The following is a 26086-nucleotide window of genomic DNA, read 5'->3' on the forward strand; positions in this document are numbered from 1 at the left end:
TTGGCCTTGGCAACTTTTCAAACTTTTAAAACAAACTTAAAGCGAACATCGATTTGGCCTGATTTTGTTCAAATAGATCCAGTTCATTCTTTGATTGGTCTTTGAGTATTCATGTATTCTGGTGGCTCGTGCTGGCAGGTGGTTCCTTCCCATGTGGAGCTCAAGAACATCAACACTGCTTATGTAACAGTAACACCACGCGGAGCTGAGACAATACATTTTCAGCCTGGCTTTAATTACACACACATCTGCAGACCCCTATGACCAGACCCCAGTATAAGCTTCACAGGAGGGTCGGACAAGTCCCAAAAGCACATGAACAATGTGGGACCAAGCAGTTATGCAGAGCTGAATGCTTGCAGAGAGAGACTACAACAAAAACATTCTGGTATCAGTAGAGCCAGACATCTTAGCCACTTGATAAATGAACTTGCAAGGGCGGTATGTGTAGAATTTAGTGAATGATGGGCGTGCAAATGACCTAATAGTGGTAACAAGAGGGTCAATGACGTCACACTCATTTTTCATTAAAATGACACCTCAATGATGAGCGTGTTTTCAGATTAAAATTCATTTAGATGTTTTTGAGGCCATGAAGTCGAAATGTCAGACTGGTTAAGCTGCCCTCAGATTGTAATGCAGCAATAATTCATGATAATAGTAAAAATAAAAAAAAATAAAAAATACTACGGATGTAATGAAGCACCCTGAACAAGCTGAAAATAAAAAAATATGTGACGATTCAAGTAGGTTTAGATGTTTACAGTTGGAAGCAGGGTTTATATGAATGCTTCTTTATTAGGACCTGACTGTCTTCAGAATAGGTTTGGTTGTAATGCATATTAAAATAGTGTTTGTAAGCACAGAACTGCTTTGTTTACAGTGTTAACCAAGGAAACGCTGTATCGCTGCTGTTCCATGAGCGCCACCTGCTGTCAGAGAGTGAATCTGCGTCTCACGCAGCCCGTCTGCTGTTTTAGTTTCGTTCAGATATGTTTGATGTAGCATAGTTTCAAAAAGCTAAAGTCAGAGTGTTCTGTTTTTGCTGCAAATTTCTAATTCATACAATCAAATGCAAATAAAAAACAAGCTCATGCTGCATGTATTCAGCATCTTTTTTTTTATCAGGGATAAAATACAGTGGTTATAGTGGAAAGAGCACGGCCAAGTAGTTTATTTATATGAAAATAATAATTTTATTTGTAATATTTATTTATTTGTTTTGGAATTGTTTTTATTTATTTTTAATTTCAGCTTAGTTTTGGTTCTTTGACATGTTTCAATTTTACAAACAAATGTGCAGCATTTTGTCTGAGAATTAGTAAAAAGGCTTTCTTTTCATTTATAATTTATTATAATTGCTTGTGTATATGTTACAAATTACACTTGGTAAAAAACTTTTTTACTGTTAACTCAGAAACATTAATATTTAAACTTGTTGAAAGTGACATGTCTGACCTAGTCTGAGTCAGAGCTATCAATTTGATAGTATTATATAATGCATGCAAAACTATTATGTTGATTTTGCTGACTTGCATTTGCACATGGTTTAAATAGACGTTCACAGTTCTCATTTATTATTGTTCTATTGTTATAAACCGTTATGTAACGAATCTGCTGCAGCATGTCAGGGAAAACTACACCTACACTCATGGCAGCTTGAGGACAGGGTGAGAAATATGCAGCACAGCAGTATTTATTATTTAATATTTACGTAACAGTATTTTAGAAGCTTGTAAAAACTTTTCAACAAATGCATCGTTTTCACCCCAACCTAGAATGCCAGGAAAGTGAAGCGTGCTGCTTTGTGCCATGTGTTTCATGCTGATTTATTGTTGGCCCCTGGAGTGGTGTCTATTCCTCTTCTTTCCACCAGCTCCAGACCTGCATTGTCGTCATCTTCTTCATCCAATGCTGTTTACTTCTTTGCTGGGATGCTGGGATAAAATCACATTTGTTGATGTTTCCATACTTTTTGGACCAAAGTTGTAATTTAACAAAATGTCAAGTACCCTTCAGGTTTCAGTGCAGGTTTAAACTCTTTCTACAAGACTTATGTAATTGAATTCAGGCAGAATATGATTTTACGTAACTTAAGGTTTGTATGTCAATGGGTCTCAACAGAGAGCCGTTCATTGTCTACAATGGGCACAGTGTCATTTACAAACCTGATGCAATATTCATGTGTTTATGGTTTTAAGTCTGATCTGTTTATTCCATCATGAGACATGAGCGATGTTCTCCTCCTGTGTTTAATATCAAGTTGGTGAGGTAATTAATTCAGCTTTTTTATGCTGTTTCAAAGTTGTTAATTCATATTGGACTCAGTCACTCATTGGGATTTTTAAATTTCCTCTTTGCCTAAATCCGGTGTCTCGTTGGCTCGCCTAGTGAGGCTTTCGTTTGCAAACGTCACTAATAACAGAGATTTACCATGCTCTGCTAAGAGTTTTTGGGATTTGAAGTTTGAAAAATGAGTGTAATTTCCTTGCAGTCTCTCGAACTGTTTCTGCATTGGATTTGACAATAGTTTAGAGATCTCTGGAATGAATAAATGTGGTTTGGCATGAGTTCAGGATTCTGGTCTGGGCCGTTTGGAGTTAACCAGCGCTGAAGCTGCTGGCCCATACTGCTCTCAACCCCCAGCGGTGTGCTCTGATTGAACGCACATGTGTTTCTGTACATTTGTTCTTCTAAACATCCAGGCATTCAATAACACAATGAGGCAATTTATACAATGCCATCCAAAAACTTACGCAAGCATATCTGTCAATGACAAACAGACATGAAAGCATTATGAGAAAATGAAAACATTACACTTCATGCACATGATTTGCGTGAATGCTAGGATTGATGGAAAATTCTTAAAGTAATAGTTCACCCGAAAATGAAAATTTGATGCAAATGTTCACCCTCAGACCATTCAAGGTGTAGACGAGTTTGTCTGCAAGAATAAATTTCATCAAGTCACATCGACGGAGGATTATCACGGAGCCATTGTCATACACTTCATGTCAAGAAAAAATTAATTTAGATCGCCAAAGTATGCAGAATTTGATGGAATCAATAATAAGGCACCGTGTTTCACACTTAATGCTATTTAAGTAGTAGTTTGCCCAAAATTGAAAATGTAGTCACCGTCAGGCCATCCAATATCTAGATGAGTTTGTTTCTTCTTTGCAACAGATTTCGGGAAATGTAGCATTGCATCACTTGATCCGCAATGGATGCTCTGCAGTGAATGGGTGCCGTCAGAATGAGTCCAAACAGTTGCTAAAACATCACAATAATCCACAACACTCCAGTCCAGCAATCAATGTCTTGTGAAGCCAAAAGATGTGTGTTTGTAAGGAACAAATTCATCAAGGCAGCGCCCATTCACTGCAGAGGACCCATCGGTGGACCTATTCCGTCAATGTTGGGTCTTAAATGTAATTTTCAAATCTTGAAACTTAAGAAAAAATCTTTTTTTGCATTCCCAAAATATTTCTTCTGAGGAATGTTCTTATATATGTTCTTTCTATTGTTCTCATTAGTCTAGATTTTTTTAAAGAATTTTTAGCACTTAGGAACATTCTCAAACTTATTAGACTTTAAGTTGGTTATTATATATTAGATAATATTTCAGAATACCGTCTACACTGAATGCGACCGTTCGCGTGTGGAACCAAAATCAGCTTCTTCTGTATTTCAAATCTTTACAGTACTACTCAATGATGCTTTCAATCACAAAAAACATAGCAAAGCTTTTTTCACAATAGTCGTCCCATATGCTTATGTTCTCTTTTTTGTCCCACCCATACGTCAAGCACAAAAGCGCTACCATCTGGCTGATTCGCTGACAAGCCTTTAGGATCCTTCCTTCAATCATGATAAGCATGTAGAGGTTGTTATGTGCCATTTAGTAATTACTAGCTCGCTGTGCCTCAGGCTGTCCTGAACTCAAGCTCCAGGATTTCTTCCGTTTAAGCCCACCATGTTTCACTCATACATGCAAGTCCCAGGATGTTCATTTTAACCCTTTACTACAGCTCTACCCTTCAACTAATTCACCCAGTCATGAAATAAAGAACTGTTTCACAAACAATCTGTTCAAATGAAGCAATGAGCCACAAGAGGCTGTGTTACAGAAATTTGATTGAATAAAAAATTTGTTATAATCACTGTAACACAGCCTACAATTTTTACTTTATGCAATGGTGAATGCACCAATACAGACACACATTTTGAATAGTTACATTTATTAATAAAAGTCATGATGATAAACTGTGATGTGCATCTAATGGATACTTTTGGGAAGCCAGTAGGTAGCCACAAGTGATTACTTTATGAATGATTCACTGAATCATTCACTAAACCAATTGTAATGCATAATTTCATGATATTAAGTAGTATATAATTATTAAGATAAAGCAATCTGGGTGCTATTTTCATGCTATTCTATAAATACTGTTATTTTGCTTATACTACTCTTTTCACATACTGTTTTTCGCAACATAGGCTCATTCGAAATATGAGCCTCTAAATACATTTCTGCAAAACTGAAAAAACGTACATATAGATACCAATTGCTGCAGTTTCCAGTTGAAATGAACACTAGAGACAGTAAAACAACAACAACTTTTATTCCTTTTCACACAAAGTATGATTTACAGGTTCACAGATTTGATTAATGAAGCCTAATTTTAGCACAATTATTAGAGGAATATTATATATTTAAACCAATTTTAACATGCTGCAAGATTTAAAAACTGATACTTCAGAACGTTACCGTCACATATCCAGCTTCATACTGTATGTATGTGTTTTCATATTCAGTAGTTTGTTTGGTAGCTATTCAGTAAGTATGGAGTTGCACGAGTGGTGAAACCGTGAAACTATGCATCGACAAAACCATTCAAACCTGCATGTAAGGAAGTTCAAATAGCATGGTTGCATCAACAAATACATTTTTATATCAGTTTTGCATTTGTTAACACTATCGGGTATGCTTAAGGTTGGTTTTGGTGAATGGGATATTTCCAACACGATAGATCATAAACTTTTGGTGACACTCCCTTGATATTTGAATTATGAAACACTGCTATATGTACCTGAAACAAAGTAATAAAGACACAGCAATACGCGCCTATATCAACGTAAAAAATGTGCCATGGTCCGTATTGAACCCATGTTTTAGTGCCACTCACTGGACATTTTATTTTTAAACTGTTGCAAAATGTGCAGTAAGTTACATAATAACAGTGTTGTAGAAATCTTTTTAGAGGCACATAATTAAAATGAGTCTGGGTTGGTTTTTCGGCCAACTATATAGAAGTGAAGTATGCATATTCAGATACAGCCAAGTATCTGACTTCATGGGTGAGTCATTGAATGATTCACTCAACCTATTTGTTTAAAACACAACTACTGTGTGTTATTCGAAGACTTGCCATGGTTGGTTAGTCTCTGGCTTCGTTTGAGATTATTTTCATTATCTGAGCAAAACATTGACAAAATAACTGTGTCTAAAATAGAAGTTACTCAATCTTAACCTCTTGTTTGTATACCAGTGGTTGAAGTCAAATGCAATATTTTTATGGAAAACTCCTGTTTTAGTGTTGCTTACACAGAGTCGAGAGAGAGAGACTTACAGGGCAATGAATGGCGCTGGAAAGTCAAATGCATCTTTATTATATTTACATCCTGGAAAAAAGTTCTGGTTGCCTAAATGTGTGTCCGTACACTTCATATAGGCTAGGCTATACTCGACACCCATGCACCTCTGTCAGTTTGTTTTCCAAACACAGATATAGTCCTGTGGAGGGTATTTGAGGAGATAATGACATTAACTGTGCTTAAAAACGTTCCTGTGTATATGAGAAGGTCTCGGTTGCATCACTAATATTAGGCAGGTCATGTGGACAGTAGCTCAGTGTTTATTACACACATACTTAAGTCTGAAAGGCAATCCTGTGTTGACTGGAGATGTATAACTGATGTTTGGAGCCACTAATAAGATTAGCAGCATGGATATGTGTCATCTATAAATGTGTGTTTATGTATGCCTGTTTTTTTTTTTTTTACAGTGGTTGGTTGGATGGGAAAGAGTACTGTAGACTTACATATAGCGTGAGTGAGTTCACTGAGAGCCTGTGTGTGTGTGTGTGTGTGTGTGTGTGCGTGTGTGTGTGTGTGTGTGTGTGTGTGTGTGTGTGTGTGTGTGTGTGTGTGTGTGTGTGTGTGTCTGACCGACAATGCTTGTCAATCATTGGGTGTCACGAAGCCTTGGGCCTAGAACAGGGAAACTGTATTTATGTTGGGAAGGGAGAGGAACATGTTTGGACACAAATTAATAATTTGTTTTCCCAAGAGAGTAAAATTGCTTCTTTAATCCATTCCTTAAACCCTCCCAAAGGGAAGGACTCCAAGTGTAATCTCACGTCTCTCCTCTAGTGTCTCAAACGAGGTCTCAACAATTTCTCAACTTGTGCTCAGGTTTATGAAGACAATAAGTCTGCAGTTAAACGTTTTTAATATGAATTATGACATTTCTCATCAAATGATGTGTTACACACATTAATTTTTAGTTCTATACTGTTTTCTTCTCAGCATGTCAAAAGTTTACTTAATCTAAAATTACATAAAAATTCAAAATATATCAAAATATTAAAAAAATAGTTTGTATTAATAATTCATTTATACACACACACACACACACACGCACACACACACACATACTGTATATATATTCTGTTTACATTTAAATTTTTCTTAGTTAAAAGTTTTGTAACGTGTTTTGTCATAAAGATCAATATAGTTTTTATTTTAGATTTTTTTATGTTAATGTTAATCAAAATTTTACTTTATTTCTTTATTTTATTTAATGTAAACAATTGTCTCGTTCAGACATACAGTGACTGAAATACTCCTCTTATGTAATGTTATGTATTATGTTAATATTTGACTCAAAATATTTTATGATATTTGGGGGACAAAAAGTAAATAATATCAGGATGATGCAGCTGTGCTAATATGAAGAGGAAAAAAACTCACATTAAACAAAGAATGTTTTTGAAAAAAAAAAAGTAGTTAAGAATAATCTTTATTATTTTTCCTAAAACAAAACTATGAAAGAATTTTGTTAAAATATTAAAATAAATATTAATAAATAAATAAATAAATAAAATTGTGTCTGCCAAGTCAAGTGCTGTTATAGAAAGTACTTTTGAAAATACCTTTAAGAACCTTTTTGTAAACAACTACCAAATTTTGTTTTTTAAATGGTATGAACGTTTTCAAAAGGTTCAAACATGAATACAAAGATCAAATTTCTAACAACTTGGCGCGTGTTTTAAACAAGATTTTATAAAGTTTTTTTTCTTCATTCCCTTGGACACTCTCATTGCTCCTAAGCAATCTTATGAGGAACATCTACAAATACAGTGTTAAACGTAGAGCTCGGCCTCCTACTGTCTCTCTCCGTGTGTTTTCAAATGCTCACTCGAGACATAAACACACAGCACTTTTCCCAGAACTCACTGAATGTAGGATTGACTCTGAGGAGTTTCCACCCTCCTCACGCGGCCGAGAGGCCCAGGACTGCTAAATCAAGCCTTTCATACCCACCAGAGGACAGAAATGGCCTTGTTTGCCAAGTAATTGCTCGTCTGTAGCCCAGTTACTAAAGGTTTTCGAAAAACTAAGATTAGAATGGGATGTAATTATGAGACAGCGGAAAAATATGATTAGGTTTGGGTGTTTCATGTACAGTAAATGGTGAAAGTCTTGCGGTCGCAACTGTCTCGCTGGTTCTTATCTGTTTTAATGGTTTTTTGAGTAGTAATTACAGACTGTTAGCTGCCAGAATAAGCAGTGAATCATGCTTATTGAGGGCGGATGTACGTCAGAAGAACTTGTCATTTAAAACCTAAATGAAGGCAAAACACTACAGGTGAACTAGGATAAGATAGCTATCACCACACTTTCACCGTATCAAAGACATGTGCTTTGCATTACAAGTTTTCTGATCCGATATGCAAATGAGACACTGATTAAATATGCGCTCATTTGCATAAACGTGGATAAATCCAGGTTCAATATTATTATTAATACTTCATAAATCAGAAAATGCTGCCAACAGCTAGAATACAGATATATTTCCTCCATATTATTATGAATAAAAGTTATATAAATTGTGCAAATTTTATATGAACAACTACTCCGTACAAACCTTCAGAATATAGATAGGAGTAAAACTCTAAAGTTTGGTTGCTGAAGATTTCTGGCTCAGTGTATGAGGAAGAAAATGCATGGCCTGTAATAATATGTGTAGTAATTGAAGTCTACAGATGCAGATGGATAACATGTAATAATAATGTAAACACTTAAATGTGTATTTTGGATGTTTTCTTTCCACTAGTCTGATAGACTACATGTTATGGAAGCAAAGTAGTCGAAAATAAAATAAAATTGAGCAGTGCCTGAAAAAACGATTGTTTTAATGAGTGTTTAGGCTCTTAGTTTTTGTTTAAGAGCTCATTGAAAGTCATTGAAAGTTTGAAACTTCAGAATCGTGATTTTTTTTAAGTTTCTCTTTCTAAAACATTTGTTTTTTTCTTCTTTAGACTCGCAAACTGACCAAAGTAGAGCGCCAGCGCTTCAGCGAAGAGGTTGAAATGCTCAAGGGTCTTCAGCACCCGAACATCGTGCGCTTTTACGACTCCTGGAAGTCCACTGTGAAAGGTCACAAGTGCATCCTGCTGGTCACTGAGCTCATGACCTCTGGCACCCTCAAAACGTGAGTCAGAATCACATTAAACGGATAGTCCGCCTCAAAATCATTCATTTTTTGGGTTGACTGTCCCTTTAATTTAACCCTTTTTTGGTCCTGAGGTGAAAATTATTCTAACATCCCAATTTCGTAGGTATCTAAAGCGTTTCAAAGAGATGAAACCGAAGCTCCTACAGAGGTGGAGTCGTCAGATCCTTAAAGGACTTCACTTTCTGCACACGCGCGCCCCTCCCATCATTCACAGGGACTTGAAATGTGACAACATCTTCATCACGGGCCCCACAGGAAGTGTGAAGATCGGGGACCTTGGCCTGGCCACACTCAAGAGGGCAAGCTTTGCAAAGAGCGTCATCGGTGGGTCACTGCAATCTCCTGAAGCTTGTCATGCTTTCGTTTCTCAGTAATGATTTATCTTCTTCAACCTCATTGCATTTCAAGTTTAAAATTAAACATTCAGTTTCACCTCTAGCCACTAGGTTGTTACCATCAAGATGATAATACCATGATGTGACAGGCATAACATTGAGCTTCTTTCCTGACCCTGAAATAAAGTGTATTATTAAACCGTGCTATAATGTACCGTATTGGTAGTGGTAAGCAGAATTCATTGTGTTTAACAGGAACCCCTGAGTTCATGGCTCCAGAAATGTATGAGGAGAAGTACGACGAGGCAGTGGACGTCTATGCATTTGGCATGTGCATCTTAGAGATGACCACGTCTGAATATCCATACTCAGAGTGCCAAAACGCTGCACAGATTTACCGCAAAGTTACCAGCGTGAGTTTCAACCTGCTCTCATTAATATCATCATCATTTAGTGTGATTCATATCTCTTTAAGTTAATGATTTGGGTCAGTACAATAAAAACAAAAATGGTTTTATGTAGCAAGGAACCATTTAATTGACCAAAAGTGAGAGCAAAGACATTTATAGTGTTTGAAAAAGGTGTTTTTAAGTCAATATATGATTTACATTAATTTAAATGAAATAAATATTACTTATTTAAACCTATAAAAACCTTGAAGATATTTTATTTTACCTAGCTGCTAAGGAAACATATCGTTTTCATTTGATCTAACTTGATGTACTAAAATCAATATAGTAATATAATAATATATATAGACATTTTTAATAATAAAAGTACGAAAATTAAAATAAAAATAAGATAAAAACACAAAATGCTAAAATAACACTGCAGAAGATCTATATTTAAAAAACAAATGCTGTTCTTTTTAACTTTTTGTATTAATAAAAGAATCCTGAAAAAAATGCATCATGTTTTTACAAAAATATGAAGCAGCACAACTTTTTTCAACAGTGATAAAAATCAGAAATGTTTCTTGAGCAGTAAATCCGTATATTTTCATGATTTCTGAAGATCATGTGACACTGAAGACTAGAGAAATGATGATGAAAATTGTTATTTGCTCACAGAAATAAATGGCATTTTGAAATATATTAAAATAGAAAACTTTTTTTTCTGTATTTTTGATCAAATAAATGCAGCCTTGTTGAGCAAAAGAGACTTCTTTCAAATACAAAATCTGTGAGATTGCTTAAAAATGTTTAATTGCTGTGCATATGTTTTGCAATAAGCATATGCACGTCCATATGTCCTAGTTTATACAGAGACCTTTAGCCCAGCATGGAAAGTACCATAAACATTGTTTCCCTTCTTTCATATTCTTCATGCATGTCCTCATTTCCTCTCATTTCCTTAAGAGCTTGCTGTGAGTCCACTTTGAGCAGAGGTTTGATTAGAGATCACGGCTCTTAGATAGTTTGAAATACCCCCTGTCTATATCCTGTTTTTAAAATCCCAGGGCTCGTCTCATTCTGGATAATTTGAGAAAGGCCCTATAGGTCACATGTACACAGAGAGGTCGTTCTGATTATGCAACTTGTTAGGGATACAGTATATTCACTTGTCTGCTCCTTATTGCATTTGGAAACTTACATCAGCATGTGTTTACAACATCTTCAGACAGTCTCTTTAATGTTAATCAATCTCGAACAGGTTCTTTATACATGAAAGAATGTTCCTAACAAATTCTAAAAGGAAAACATTAAACTTCACTATTTTTACTTGCAGTAACAAAATTTGCAGTGGATGTTTTGTACGACATGAAGTACAATAAACTTCAACAGGATTTCAGTGATGTTTTGATTTTGCATGTCAGAAAACAAGTTTATGATGTTTTAAAGTAATAGCTACTTTGACATGCACTTTATGTGGATGACGCCAATGGTTTTGGTTTATTGGTTCGTTAAATGACGTGTCTTGAATGAGTGAAACAAAGCCTGCTCTGAAAAGGTTGCTGAGTGTTAATGACAAAGCCAAGGAGCGCGAGTGTAAACGGGATGGGCGGTCGTCCAAAACTCCTGAACTCGATGCTTTATGGAGCACATGCTCCACAAATATTACACAAGTCTACAGGGAAAGTGACCTACTCCAGCTGTAATTCAGCCCTCAACTGTAATTCTTTCAAATTACAGCTTAACTTTACATTATTGAAGACTTTTGTATAGTTGAAGTAACTCAAATGTGACAAATTACAGGCATTAACTGTTGTAGATCTTAATATGATGGCTCAACATTAAACCAAGCACATGCAAGTGTTGTGAAGTGTATTTTCGAAAGACTACAGTGTTAAAGTAATAATGTTACAGTGCTTTATAAAATGTTTAAATGTTTAAATGTTTAAGCTATTATTAAGATATTATTAATTATTCACAAAAGTCTAATAGTACTGAAAGTTGCAAATGGCATCTACAGGGCTTTATTTGAATTTTTATTTTTATTTTTTGTCAGAAATGCAAGAAGTCTAAATTGTGAGATACAGCCTGAAAAAAAAATCAGAATTGTAAGATATAAACTCACAATTGCGAGAAAAAGTCAGAATTGTGAGAAATAAACTTGCAATTGCAAGAAAAAGTCAGAATTGTGAGCTATAAACTTGCAATTGCGAGAAAAAGTAATATTTGTGAGATATAGACTTACGATTGTGAGAAAAAGTCAGAATTGTGAGATATAAACTTGCGATTGCGAGAAAAAGTCAGATTTGTGAGATATGAACTTGCGATTGCGAGAAAAAGTCAGATTTGTGAGATATGAACTCGCGATTGCGAGAAAAAGGCAGATTTGTGCGATATGAACTCGCGATTGCGAGAAAAAGTCAGATTTGTGCGATATGAACTCGCAATTGCGAGGAAAAAGTCAGATTTGTGCGATATGAACTTGCAATTGCGAGAAAAAGTCAGATTTGTGCGATATGAACTCGCAATTGCGAGGAAAAAGTCAGATTTGTGCGATATGAACTCGCAATTGCGAGAAAAAGGCAGATTTGTGCGATATGAACTCGCAATTGCGAGGAAAAAGTCAGATTTGTGCGATATGAACTCGCAATTGCGAGGAAAAAGTCAGATTTGTGCGATATGAACTCGCAATTGCGAGAAAAAGTCAGATTTGTGCGATATGAACTCGCAATTGCGAGAAAAAGTCAGATTTGTGCGATATGAACTCGCAATTGCGAGAAAAAGTCAGATTTGTGCGATATGAACTCGCAATATCGAGAAAAAGTCAGATTTGTGCGATATGAACTTGCAATCGTGAGAAAAAGTCAGAATTGTAAGATATAAACTTGTAATTGTTAGATAGTCAGAGATAATTAATATCTCAAGTTTTTTCCAAGAATTACAAGAAAAAAAGTTGAAATTACCTATTTTATGTTTTAATCCCGTGGAGGAAACAAACTCCCATAGCTTTAGGGTTGTGTGCTTTGCTCAAGGGCAGTGTCAGTAACAAATCAACTGTGCATCGGTGCAAAGTAACTTTTTCAAAACATCCAGGCATGCTTTGAAACCTTGCTTTCATGTAACTGGCTGAGATTAGATTATCTGAAAGAGAATCATCTAATTTACATTTGAACATTAGATTGATGAGTGACATTATTAAAACATATTAAGCCCCTTTGACCAATGTTTTTCTCAGACTTTGACATTTGTGTCCACTTCTGCTGTTTTCAGGGTATAAAGCCCGACAGTTTCTACAAAGTGAAAGTTCCAGAGTTAAAGGAAATCATAGAAGGCTGTATCCGCATGAACAAAGATGAAAGGTACTTTATTGAATTTCCTGTTTGATTTTGCACTTTGAAAGTGTTCTTGTGCAGAATCATTAACTTTATATATTCACCTGTTATTACGCAGAATTGTTCTACAAAGTGGAATTACTTGTTATTCTGCAAAATATCAGTAACAAAATATAAAGTCATGCTACAGAGATAGTTTTTATAAAAAATAAAAAAAACAAAATGATAAATAATAATAAATCCTCAATGTTAAATATGCATAGTAAAGCCTATAAATTTACCTTATATATATATATTTTTTTTTTAGCTAATGATGTGATGATCATTATGTAATGTTTCAATTAAAATCAGTCAATTGTATTATAAATTCACAAGTTACATATCAGGGTTATTATTATTGTTAGCTAAATCAATTTTTGGTGATTTAAATATAGCTGAAAAAAACAAATATTAAGTGAAAAATTTAAATAAATAAAACATTACAAAGTAAAAATATGTTTGTTGAATCACTAAAATTACTTACTGTAAATAACTAAAACTGAATAAAGCCTAATTCAAAAATATAAAAAATATATATATAAAAATTATAAAAGAATAAATAAATAAAAAACTAAAAGGAAAACTATTTTTTTTTTAAATAAAAGCTAATTTATATTATGTAATTAATATTTGCAAGCATTTCCACCCTTCCACACTCATATGCATATGAATAGCAAAGCATGAAGCTTAAATAGTTGTATTATTATTATTATGCATAATAATTTGACTCATTGAAAATGGGTGCACATAGCCTATATTTCAAATATTATTGTATTGTATTATAAATAATATAAAACAGCTTTAAAACATTTATTTCATACATTCAGTTTGTGTGGCTTCATATCGATCTTGCTGTCTAGATACACCATCCAGGACCTTCTGGAGCACACGTTCTTCCAGGAGCACAACGGTGTTTACGTTGAATTGGCTGAGGAAGATGATAAGGTCAAATCCAGCCTGAAGCTTTGGCTTCGCATGGACGGCACCAAGAAGCTCCACGGAAAGTACAAAGACAACAATGCCATTGAGTTCCTGTTTGAGCTTTACAAAGACGTTCCAGAGGAGGTGGCACAGGAGATGGTGAGCTTCACTCATACATAATCTCATGCTAACCGAATCTTTACCTCCTTTACTGTCAGCTTTTAATATGTGTTTCTTGAAGGGATCTAAGGTGTGGTTTGAGTTCCCATCTCCTCTGACTCGTTGGTTTACTGTCACTGTTAACACTAAACCCAGATATTCCCCTCAGGCATCAACAAAGCGTACGTGTTCACAGATGGCCGTTAATATGTGGGTTGAGTTTTCTGCACAGATCTGCAACAATGATCCTAAAGAAATTATATTCAATCACAGAACTATTAAACAAATATGAGTATCTTAGTAACCTACCTGTATTTAGCAGGTGTTTACTGTTTACTGCATGTTACCACAACACAAGTGGATGCATCTTACAAAAATGTATCCTGATTACATTTCATTACAAAAACTAATAAAAGGCTTTTGCATCGCATTATAATTTTTTGAGCGTTAATCACATTTCCCAACGTAATTCTTGTGTCCAGATGGTTTCCTTGCAGAATACTCACATTAGCATTTTTCTTGACTGTAGTGTGCCAAGACATTTTACGTTTAAGTTGTAACAAATTCCTCTAATTCCAATGTAATTTTTCAATACTGTAATACGTTGTGTTTAAGGCTTTCAAATCGATTAATCTATTGCTGTCAAACGATTAATTGCGATTAATCGCGTCCAAAATAAGTTTTTTTTACAGTATATATATATATATATATATATATATATATATATATATATATATATATATATATATATATATATATATATATATATGTATGTGTGTGTGTGTGTGTGTGTGTGCTGTGTATATTTATAAAGACGTGCATATATATATATATATATATATATATATATAAAAGAAAGAATATGTTATGTTAGTACATTAGATATATTTATATATAATATAAAACACAAGAATATAAATATATACATTTATATGCATGAAAATATTTACAAAATATATACTTTATGTGTATTTATATATACATAATAAATATACACAGTACAAATGAATATACTATTTAAACAAAAACTTTTATTTTGGATGTGATTAATCGCGAATAATCATTTGACAGCACTCACTTTAGATTAATCGTAATTAATAAAGGTTTGTGTTTACAAAATATATGTGTGTGGGTGTACTGTCTAATTATGTATATATAATTCACACACGTGTATATAATAAATATATGTAATATATATATATATATATATATATATATATATATATATATATATATATATACGTTTCTTAAATCTATGCATGTATATGTGTGTATTTATATATACAAATAAATATACACAGTATGCATACATATCATGTAAACACAAATTTATTTTGGATGCAATCCATCGCAATTAAATGATTTGGCAGCCCTAAATATTAAAATAATAATAATAATAATAATAATTCTAAGAATTGGTAATTTTAATTCAGAAATGTTCTGTAATGAAAATAATGCCAAAAGTTTCTTAAATTCAATGTTCATAAGTAGTCTTTTAAGACTGATTTAACACTGTGTCTTAAATGTTTTGATTTTGGGCTGAAATGTGATGTAGAACTGTACTTTTCTCAGAATCACCCAAGCTTGATTTCTTAGTTTTTTTACTCTTATGACTTTATGACACAGCTTTCATCTGTGACCTTCACAATTTCAGCCGTTTCCAATAATCTGTCCTCACTCACTCTGGGTAGATTTCTCTTTCTGTGGCAGTAATATGGGGACGTAACTGAACTCTTGACCTCCCTAGATCACAAAGTCCCAAACACACCTCAGTACGGATCTACTGGCAGGGTTTTCTTGACACAGTGGCACGAGCCTCAGCATTTGCTTCAGGCCTGTGTAACCCTGCTGTGTGTTGCATAATGGTTTCAAGGGCATAGCTTTTTAATTATCAGGGAGGAAATGTGAGAGCGGGGCCAAATGAGGAAGAGGGTCACCTGACTGCTGATGGAATGGCTTCATGACCAAGTTGTGAAACTAGAGCCTTTCTCTCGTACAGATTTTTTTTTAGACCAGACCTTCACAGTTCGTCTTTTATCTCTCAACGTGTCTGCTTTTCATCAAGAACAAATTTATCGTCAAGTCTCATCGACTGAGGGTTATCACGTAATTTGACTAGCTGATGTGTTGATAGAGTCTACAAGACAACATTGGCCTACATTGTTTCAGTAGAAACACACTGTTCCTCCATCGCAGAGCCATTTTTATACACTTCGTGCCAAGACAAATTTGATTTAGATTGTCAAAGAAGGCATAATTTGTTGGCATCAATAACTAGGCGCCATGTTTCACACTTGCATGCTACATTTAAGGAGTAATTTACCTACAAATGTGTATTTACTCCCCCTCAGTCCATCAAAGATGAGTTTGTTTCTTCATCAGAATTGGAGAAATGTAGCATTGCATCAGTTACTCAGCAATGGATGCTCTGCAGCGAATGGGTGCCGTCAGAATGAGAGTCCAAACAGCTGATAAAAACATCACAATAATCCACAAGTAAAAAGTTTTGGACCATTTTTACTTTACTAAACAGAGCTTGATCTGTGCATATTTTTCTCCTGATTCAGACAAAACTAATTTTTAACTGGATAAAGCAATATTACGTTTAAACGACTTGAATCTTAGCCAGAAACTATGGTTTGAAATAAAAAATGTTTTAATGATGGATGTGTCTGTACAAATACAAAATGTTAACTTTTGGACTGGAATGGTGTGGATTATTGTGATGTTTTTATTTCCGCTGTTTGGACTCTCATTCTGACGGCACCCATTCACTGCAGTAGATTTTATGGGATCATGTTAATATTCAAGAGCACAGTTACTAGTGTAGGCACCCAAGTCATGGTAGACACCATATTTCATTTCATTTGAATGCAAAAAAAAAAAAGTTTTACTCTTATTAATGGAGTTTTATCAATCATCTCGTTATTTTCCAGGTGGTTCTGGGGTTTGTATGTGAGGCCGACTACAAGCTGGTCGCCAAGGCCATGCGAGACCGTGTTACAGCCATCAAACGTCAGCGAGAAAAACACCGTCGTCTTGCAGAGGAGCAGCAGCGGAAGAGGAAGGAGGACGTTTTTGAGGAAGAGCCTGAGCTGCCATCGCCCAGATCCAATATTCAGATATCTGAAAACCCCGCCCCTTCTCCTGTGCAGGCCCCGCCCACTCCTGTAATCCCAGAACCCATGTGCTCTCCCATTACTGGCTCATCGGATTCTGGGATTAACGGCAGCTTCCCACCAGAACCAGAGGAACCAGAGGCCGATCAACACTTCCACATCCAGCACACAAGCTGCTCCTCAGCGACCTGTACGTACCAGATCTTCATTTGATCATGTTTATGTGATTAAAACGAAAGACCAAAAGACCAATACACCAATCAGACAGATACATTTTAGGTTCATGTCTGGAAACCACTATTTCAGATGCCTTTCTGCTCTCCTGCACGGGTTCAAGACGTCCAGTGAGCCTCACATAAACTACATTGTGCAGTGCCCTACATTTTCCTCAATGTTTCTTTCATGGCATGTTAAGTCCGGCAGCTCTCCTAGACCTGAAAACAGCACGGCACAGTCAACCGACGTCCACAAATAAACTCTTTTTATTAGCCTGTGTGTGAATGCTTATCAGGGAGGGTGAGGGCTACGGTCATGCAGTTTGACACACTTTTGGAGTGGAAACAGTAGAAAAAAGACGACACTGTGATATGAAAAAGTAGATTTAATGCTTTATTAACAGTTATATTACTACATTATGTGTATCTCTTTTCTCTGTTGACATGTTGACAGTCAGTCAAGAGTATTATAGTTAAAATTAATAACAGAAATCATGCAATAAAAGAAGTGTTAACTCAAATAAAATAATATTACATAAACATTTTTATTTAATTTTAGCTAGAAACATAACTGCAACATTATTTTAGTATCAATGAGATAATATAGTTTTTATTACAAACTTTTTTATATATATATTTTTTATATATATATTTTTAATATATTAAAATTTTAGTTAAAACTTTAGTAATAATTTTAAAATGTCTATCTGTTGCTCATTTTCATTGAGTTTAACCGGATGAAAAAACTACTAAATTGACAATATATATATATATATATATATATATATATATATATATATATATATATATATATATATATATATATATATATATAAATGTGTATAGAACAAAAGCATAACAAAATGAATAAATCTAACTAAATGTAACATTTCTTATTTTCATTTAGTTTAACTTGATGTATTAAAATTGAAATAAAACGAATAAAAAACGCATTTAAGACAAAAAAAACAACAACAACTAAAACTAATAGAAATGACAAAACGCAACAAAACTATTAAAAAGAAACAAATTTACCATTTTTACTTGTTCATGTAATTTAATTAGATGTGCTAAAATAACGAAAACTGGACTGAAATGATGCTAAAACAACACAGCAGTGAGTTGTGACTTTGCTGACGTTTTGCCATATTGTTTTCAAGGCAGTAAGAATCCTTCTTTTTAATATTTTTAATATAAGTGTTCGACATGAAATCTGCTTTAAGCTTTTAACCCTGTTTTGATCCATGAATTCCAATGACCTTTGGCCTTTGTTCCAAATCAACTGATATGAGAGACATCCATGCTATTTATGAATAAAGACAACAATAACAGAACGTAATGCATTTCTGAGTGAAACAGGATATTTAATGATAAAATCAGAAGGTGGGTCTTGATTCGATTCATTGGGGGATTGATTGGATGGTGAAAAAAAAGAGTTAAACTTAAAGGTTTTACTGAAAGAATACAACAACAAGTAGGATCCACAGGGATATCTATTAACAGAGTGTCTGTTTGTCTTTGTGTTTCTCCAGCTGACTGTGAGACTGATGGGTATCTCAGTCCCTCTGGCTTACAGGATGTTACCCAAGCTTCAAATGGCAGCATCAGCTGCTCTCCAATCCTCGTCCCCCAACAGGCCACGCCCACAGAGGCCACGCCCATCTTCACTCCACCAATCCTGGCTCTCCGTTTCCCCTCAGTGAGTTTATAATTACAAAATTAGCCTCACTTATTCCAGAGTTAAACTCAGGAGAGCCATTCTACCTTAATTTACACTAATTACTTTAAATTTGTTTCTTTGATGTTTTTAATTACTCCATGTAGCTAAAGGCCTGTTCCTTAATCTTCCCACAGAGTATTGCGGTGTCTACTAAAACCGAGAGAGGACTGCTTAGCCCTTTCTCCTCACCCGTGGACAGGTAAAGACCTGCTTTCTTTATCCCTCAGCCCTTGTCTCACATCTGTGGACTTTGAGCTTGATGTTTTACTTTAGTGCCAGATGTACTAATGGCTTTGTGCTCAGTAGGAGCCCATCCCCTACTCTCATCTTTCGCAACAGAGCACATGCTCCATGTCCTATAGGATACTGTTTATACACCACAGGCGTCTTGGACGCTGTCCCTAGCAAATGCCTGCCATTACAGCATAGTTTTCCACTCATAAGAACTTCATGTTCCTCAAAAGGCAGAGATCTTTTAAAAAGAGCCAGAGTCTGCCAAGCGGTAGGCTGGCTATAAACGTGTTTGTGGGCCACGTAGGAAGCCCAGTGTTTGGATAAAACAGAGGCTTGTGTTGGTAAAAAACCTGGGAGACACAATTAGCTCACAGAAACAAGCTCAGAATGGACTCCAGGTCCCTGTGGACCAAAGTCAAACATGGCCTCAAACTGTGTGTGGAACTTCGCCAAAGATAAAGCCAATTCAAATACTACATCTGTCTATTTTTTCCTCTTTAACTGTTGTATTGGATTTCCAGAAAACAGTGCAGTTAAAAATACATTTTGCTGTCCAGCAGTTCTTCCCATGTGTAAAAAGAAGTACACTTTAAAAAGAGTATTTATTACTGTAATAGTTTACTTTAATTGCAAACTAAATGTAATGTTTTTGAAGACATAATTGCTAATGTTATTAATTGCTTTAATGATATTTCTATTGAAAACTGTATAAAGTTTATTTAAATATGTTTTTAAGTGCACATCTGTTAGCATGAAAAACGTTTTAATATATTTACTTTAAATGTAATAGCATATGATTCCCCTACAATTAAAATTATAATCAAGTATTTTAAATGTGCTTTAGTATGTTAGCCAACACATTAATATGTACTTTAAAGTAAAACTTACAAATTGACTATTAAAATACTGTGACTCTTTGACAGTAACTCTTTAAGTGCACTTAAGTGGCCTTTTATTTCAGTAATGTATTATCTACAAGTAATTAAAAATAGATACTTTTAATATTTAAAGTATGTGACAATTGCACAATCAACACAATTAAGCACACTTGTTTTTCACTTATTTTTTTATTTTATTTTTTTAACAGACGGGGCCATAGGCCAACAATTAAAAGAAGAACATACACAGAGTCTGTTTAACTACTTCAGACTTGTAAAACCTAATAAGCAGGACCACAGCGCTCATTAAATGTACCGTGTTCCCTTAAAAACCTGATATTAAACAAATAAGGGTGTTGAGATGATGAGAGAGGGAAATTCCTCAGTGGTTTGTGCTTATTGAACCATTTTTATGGGTTCTGTTTAACTGCAGGTCTTCCAAACACCCGTTTACTTAACATGATGTTCACATTTGTGCTTTTATAAGTTTACTAGGTTGTACAAAGTGTTAGTTGTGTTGTTTGACGGTTAACATAACAAACTTGATTTTCTCAAATGGTTTGGGGTGAGTTGCACGAAGTAGTTTAATACTTAGGGTTAATTGTATGTTTAAATACCATGCAATAGCATTTATGCATTAGCAAACATCGCTAATAATGATGGCTGTAAGTATCATGGATTTGCAAACACAGATATGTTCCTGCAGTTTTTGAATGCCATGGAATGCAAAACATATTCTTCTGTTATTAATTTTTGCTTTTTTCACAGTTATGCTTCAGATGTGACCTCAGGCTTGAGCGATGGCTACGATGGACTGTCAGACAGAGGGAGTAAGTTTTCTGGCAGACGGACAACAGTGAAACTGTTTAGGAGGAGAATGCGGTCCCGTCTGCGCATTACAGGGGTGAGGATAATTTAACTAGAGGTTGACCGATATGTGTACTTTAATGTTTGATAATGATACCGATAATCTTAGAGAGCAGGGTGGCCGATGAACCATATAAACCTCACATGACCTTGCACTGTTTCATTTTATAGATAGTAAATGCTGCAATGATATTTATATTAATTAAACAATATTTACTCAAATAAATTAGTTGAAAATGGATCATATGAAAATGATAACTTTTTATTTATCCTAAATAAAATTTATTTTATATTTTAAATATATTAAAATAGAATTTTGTCAATTCTTAGCACTGTCAAAATAAAACTTCCTACAGTTTTAAGCCAAGCAAAAAACGTAGTTCCTGTTGCCGATATTTAAAAAGTGCCAAATATCGGCCAATATATCAGACTTGAGAACAAAACTTTAACTAAATCAAGATTAATAATGACATAATTGCCTTCTGTAGAACTGCTTATAGCTGAATCAAACTTATTTCATAATTGATAAACTTTACAGAATTATCGAACTGAACTAAATCAACACTGTACTGACTTGAACTGAAGAAAAAAAAATGCTATTGTCTTTTAAATCCTGCTTAGCAGCAGAATTTTTATTTGCCTTATATTTGATGAAGTTTGCATCACTGATTATTGTTTTCCTTCTCTGAAACAATCTGTATTTCTGTATATTTTATAATATTTTACATTTTATTAAGGTGACTTGACTTACCGATATATCGGTTGAAGACTGTGCTTAACCACCCACCAGTCCATTTCTCCACTTCTGTAACTTCATGATAGAAATAAAAAAAATTTATAAGTGAAAATAGCAATATCTATCTCATATGAATTCAAGATGTTTAGCTGTTGTCCATGTGTGATCATTCTCTGCATGGGTACGTTATGTCCTCAGTCATTTGTTTTATATAGAACCCCTTTGTCTCGCATTGATTAGTATTCAAAGGGCTAGAGACATAATCAGTAAACACACAGTCAAACACAATAATCTCAGACCATGACCAGTGCACACTTGTACACACATTCCAACAAAATATATGAATGCCTTTTCAGTTGATGACAAAATATGAAATACAGAATGTTTGTGTGTGTTGTTCCTCAGGTGTCTGATAAAGTGGACCGGGTGGTTGAGTGTCAGCTACAGACCCATAATGATAAGATGGTCACCTTCAAATTCGACCTAGATGGCGACAACCCTGAAGACATTGCTGCAGTAATGGTAGGTGCCTAAAATCTTAAATGCATTTGTTAAAATTCATAAAAAGTCACAGAAAAATTAATTTCTGTCATTAATTACTCACCCTCATCTCATTCTTATGGGCTTGGAAAAACATGAGGGTGAGTAATTAAAGACAAAATTTTCATTTGTGGGTGAACTATCCCTTAAACACATTGTCTTCTCTTTTCATAATTTCTTGTAAGAGTTAAATCAAACATTTAAGAGTTAAATCAAACATAAATATCAAATATCATTAGGATATTAGTATCCAGTAGTAGTCATGGGACACATGTAAGCACACTACCACACACATTATCAGCTGTAGCAGAGCTACACAAATGTCCCACTGCTGCCCTTATCAGTAAAATCCCACGAGCAAATGTTGTACTTCCCCTCCATCAGTGAGTGATATGCTCTTTTGAGTGCCATTTAGTGAAAACCTTGTGAGAAAGTCCTCAGTGAGGCACGTATCCAGTTCTCTCTCATTTAGCAGAGCGTTCTGCGGTAGATTGGATTAGAGATGGGAGATTGTCAGAGACATAGGCTAGTGACCCTTTCCCGATCCCATCTCCCTCTCTTCCTTCCAATCGTTTGTTTGTTACAGTATTTATTAATATTTGTTAATGTAAGTTAAGTTTGTAAGTTTGTTAGTTCAGGTTAACTCAGGTCCATTAAATTATATAAACAGATACAACTTTTGATTTTAATTAATCGATAAATGTTGAAATTAATAACTAAATTAACAATTTTAAGCCATTTTTTTCAACTTTCAGAAGCTGGACTTTTATTTTGACAACACTGGTTTTAATTTTTACATGTCAAAATTCTATTATTATAAGAACTGTCAAAATTATGTTATTATAAGAACTTTGTAACAAATAAGTTATTACAAATACTAGGTAAACACTTTACTTTTTTTTTTTTTTTTTACATAATTACATTTCAAGTGATTTAGTTTCAACATGAACTAACAATAAAATAGTTAACTGTTTTTATCAAATTAAACCTTATTGTGTAGTGTTACCATATTGTTAGGTTTTTCTTTTATATAGTAAAGCACATTACATTATACACATACGCATTCTGACATTTCTTCTGTTATATATCTGTATATTTCAGAGATATTTTGTGGTAATCTGACTAGCACATGCCCTGGATCACCCACTGTTTCAGACATCTGGTTCTGTTTGTCCCTCATTATAAGATGCAGGAGAGCAATGTTACATTTCTGTCTTTTTTCTTCTTTTTTTTACTTCTTATTTTTTTCATGTCATACCCAAGATCTAGACAAGTAATAAAAAGTTGTGTGAAGATAGTAAGATGCCTGCATACTTGGACACCTCAGAAACGTATACAGTATGATCGGAAGAAAGTTTCATATTTTTTTATTTTATTATTTGTGTTTATTTGTCATAGATTATTTTGTGATTTAACAATTCATGCACTGCATCAGAGAGCTACAAACATTACATTTGACTCTATTTTACTGTAAAATTACTTAAAATGTCAAGTTGCAGAACTTTTCCAAATAATATACTATAATATATACTTTAGGTACTAATGCTGTATGTCCCTTTAAGATGCTTATATGCACTTTTTAGGGGTAAAAAAAGCTCTATTACAGTTTCCCACCGTATAAAGGCATTGGCCGTTAACGAACAGGATTTTACACAACAATCTTTTACCATTAAAATGATAAAGATTTTTACAGCTTAGTCTGATTATGAGTATTTAGAAATGTATGCTATTTTAATATATAATCCAATTACAAGTACTTAATTTTTGGATTTGAGAATCCAGATTACATATAATCAGCACTGAAGAAGTGAGCACCAGTGTGTTTTGGAGGCGTGCTCCTTTAGAAGAGGAGGAATAAAAGCTCAGATCAGCGTTTACAAAATGCGTTTTACCAGTTCACGTCAAAGTATAAATAGATTATTAATGAACTGCTGTCATTTTACATGAATGTGAGGCTTAGATTATAATAGTGAGTGTGTAAGAGTGATATTGTCTATAGGAGCATCTGACTGTGTATTGCTCAATAGGTGTGTGTGTGTGTGTGTGTGTTGGATTACATGACTGTGTGACCGCATGCAGCTCCTTTTCTCCCATACAGAAGCTCTTTGTTTGTTCTCAGAGTCCTGGCAGCGCAGAGTCACTCCTGGCGTGTTATTGGTCCAAGCATGAACACCCACTGCTGCTATTAGTGGTGTGTAAAAGCTCAGCTTGTGGACAAACTTAATTAAAGCTGCCTTGAATTAAAAGAGTGTCCACAAGCGTGCACATGCTCAATTTAAGCACGTTTCATTTTAAGTAGTCGAGGGGTAGTTTGCATTGCACAGAGAGCTCCCTTGATCCCCGTATGGTCTACGTGCACTACGTGTGCCATAGCCAGTCCGCCCTCGGCGTTTCAGAATGGATGGGCTTCGGAAGTCAGGCTTGCTTATTTCTTTTTCTCTCTCTCCCTCAAGGTGCATAATGAGTTCATCCTGCCATCAGAAAAGGAAGGCTTCGTTCACCGCATCGGTGACATTATTAAGCGAGCAGAGTCTATGATGAGGATGGATTCATCGGGTCCCCATGAAAGCTACGGAGTCGTCCGTCCCTCGTATATAAATGCCATGAACTCACTCTCTGGTTCTCAGGTGAGCCTGCAAGTAAAGAAACACATCCAGTTCACTCACATTCATTATCCACTGCACTGCGATATCTACCAAGCGATGTCATTTATTAATAGTTGATTTTTTAAAATATATTCTTTTATTATATTCGTATTTATTATATATTTATATTTATTATTTATATAAGATTTTTGTAATATAATGTAATAATATTATATAAAAATATATTATTAGATATTATTCATTGTAATTTACACTACTTGAATCATTGTTTTTTTTTTTTTTAAAGGCTGCATTTATTTGATTAAAAACACTACATTTTACACAATATTTTAAACGAATTATTTTTTTATTTAAATATATTTTACAATGCAATTTGTTCCTGTGAGAATAAATCATTCCTCCAGTCTTCAGTGTCTCATGATCTTCAGAAATCATTTCTGATCATTATCTATGTCGATAACAGTAGTGCTGCTTAATATTTTTGATACCCAACCAATCAATAATAATATTACTAATAATACTTTTAGCAAGGACACATTAAATTGACAGTAAAGACATTTATAAAGTTACAGAGGCTTTCGATAAAAAAAAAAAAAGTTTCTTCTGAACTTTGGAAATGTTTCATGGTTTTCACTGAAATATTAATCAGGTAGCGTATATACTATAATCCATAATATAATGATTTAAGTGTATAATTTGTATAACACAGATTATGATAATTATTTGAATGCCGTTAAATCAATTATTTGTTCTGTACACATGGTTGTATTTTCCGCTTGCTTTGGAGCACTAGATTTATGCAGTAATTGCTGATCATTTATGAGAGCGGTGTTTTAAAGATGTCTGAGTAGTTGCGGTAGCAGATGATGGTTTATGGCTGGAGGTAAGGGTGTGTGCTCTGATCAAGCGATTACACGCTCCATATCTTGAGTTCTTTGTTGTGGTTGAGTGAGTTTGTTGGAAAATGAGGGTTTCAGGTTTGGCTGATGATCTTGAGGCATGTTCTGTACCACTTTGTCCTGTTCTGGGAAGCAGGAAAGAGGACACTAAACAACGAGCAGCTGCTTGAGATCTGTGTGCAGTTCAGGGTCCGCTATTTACAGTGTAAATGAGGCTTTAAGGGAACCTACGTAATCATAGAGCTTTTTCTCCAAAATGACGAAAAACATCCGAAAAAATAAGAAGAGTTA

General features: G+C 34.5%; 1 protein-coding gene across 2 annotated transcripts in view; it reads left to right on the forward strand.

Moving 5' to 3' along the window:
• The window catches only part of wnk4a (WNK lysine deficient protein kinase 4a), a 51120-nt gene that overhangs the window by 14826 nt on the left and 10208 nt on the right, over positions 1-26086 (forward strand). For both annotated transcript variants that reach the window (XM_026223202.1, XM_026223203.1), the window contains exons 3-13: positions 8607-8779; positions 8907-9127; positions 9394-9551; positions 12801-12889; positions 13762-13981; positions 16918-17290; positions 18848-19014; positions 19170-19234; positions 20916-21051; positions 22156-22272; positions 24744-24917. In XM_026223202.1, the coding sequence (XP_026078987.1) occupies positions 8607-8779; positions 8907-9127; positions 9394-9551; positions 12801-12889; positions 13762-13981; positions 16918-17290; positions 18848-19014; positions 19170-19234; positions 20916-21051; positions 22156-22272; positions 24744-24917 (1893 nt within the window). The remainder of the gene's footprint in view (positions 1-8606; positions 8780-8906; positions 9128-9393; positions 9552-12800; positions 12890-13761; positions 13982-16917; positions 17291-18847; positions 19015-19169; positions 19235-20915; positions 21052-22155; positions 22273-24743; positions 24918-26086) is intronic.

This window comes from Carassius auratus, chromosome 37 (assembly GCF_003368295.1).
Source record: "Carassius auratus strain Wakin chromosome 37, ASM336829v1, whole genome shotgun sequence".
Lineage (NCBI taxonomy): Eukaryota > Metazoa > Chordata > Actinopteri > Cypriniformes > Cyprinidae > Carassius > Carassius auratus.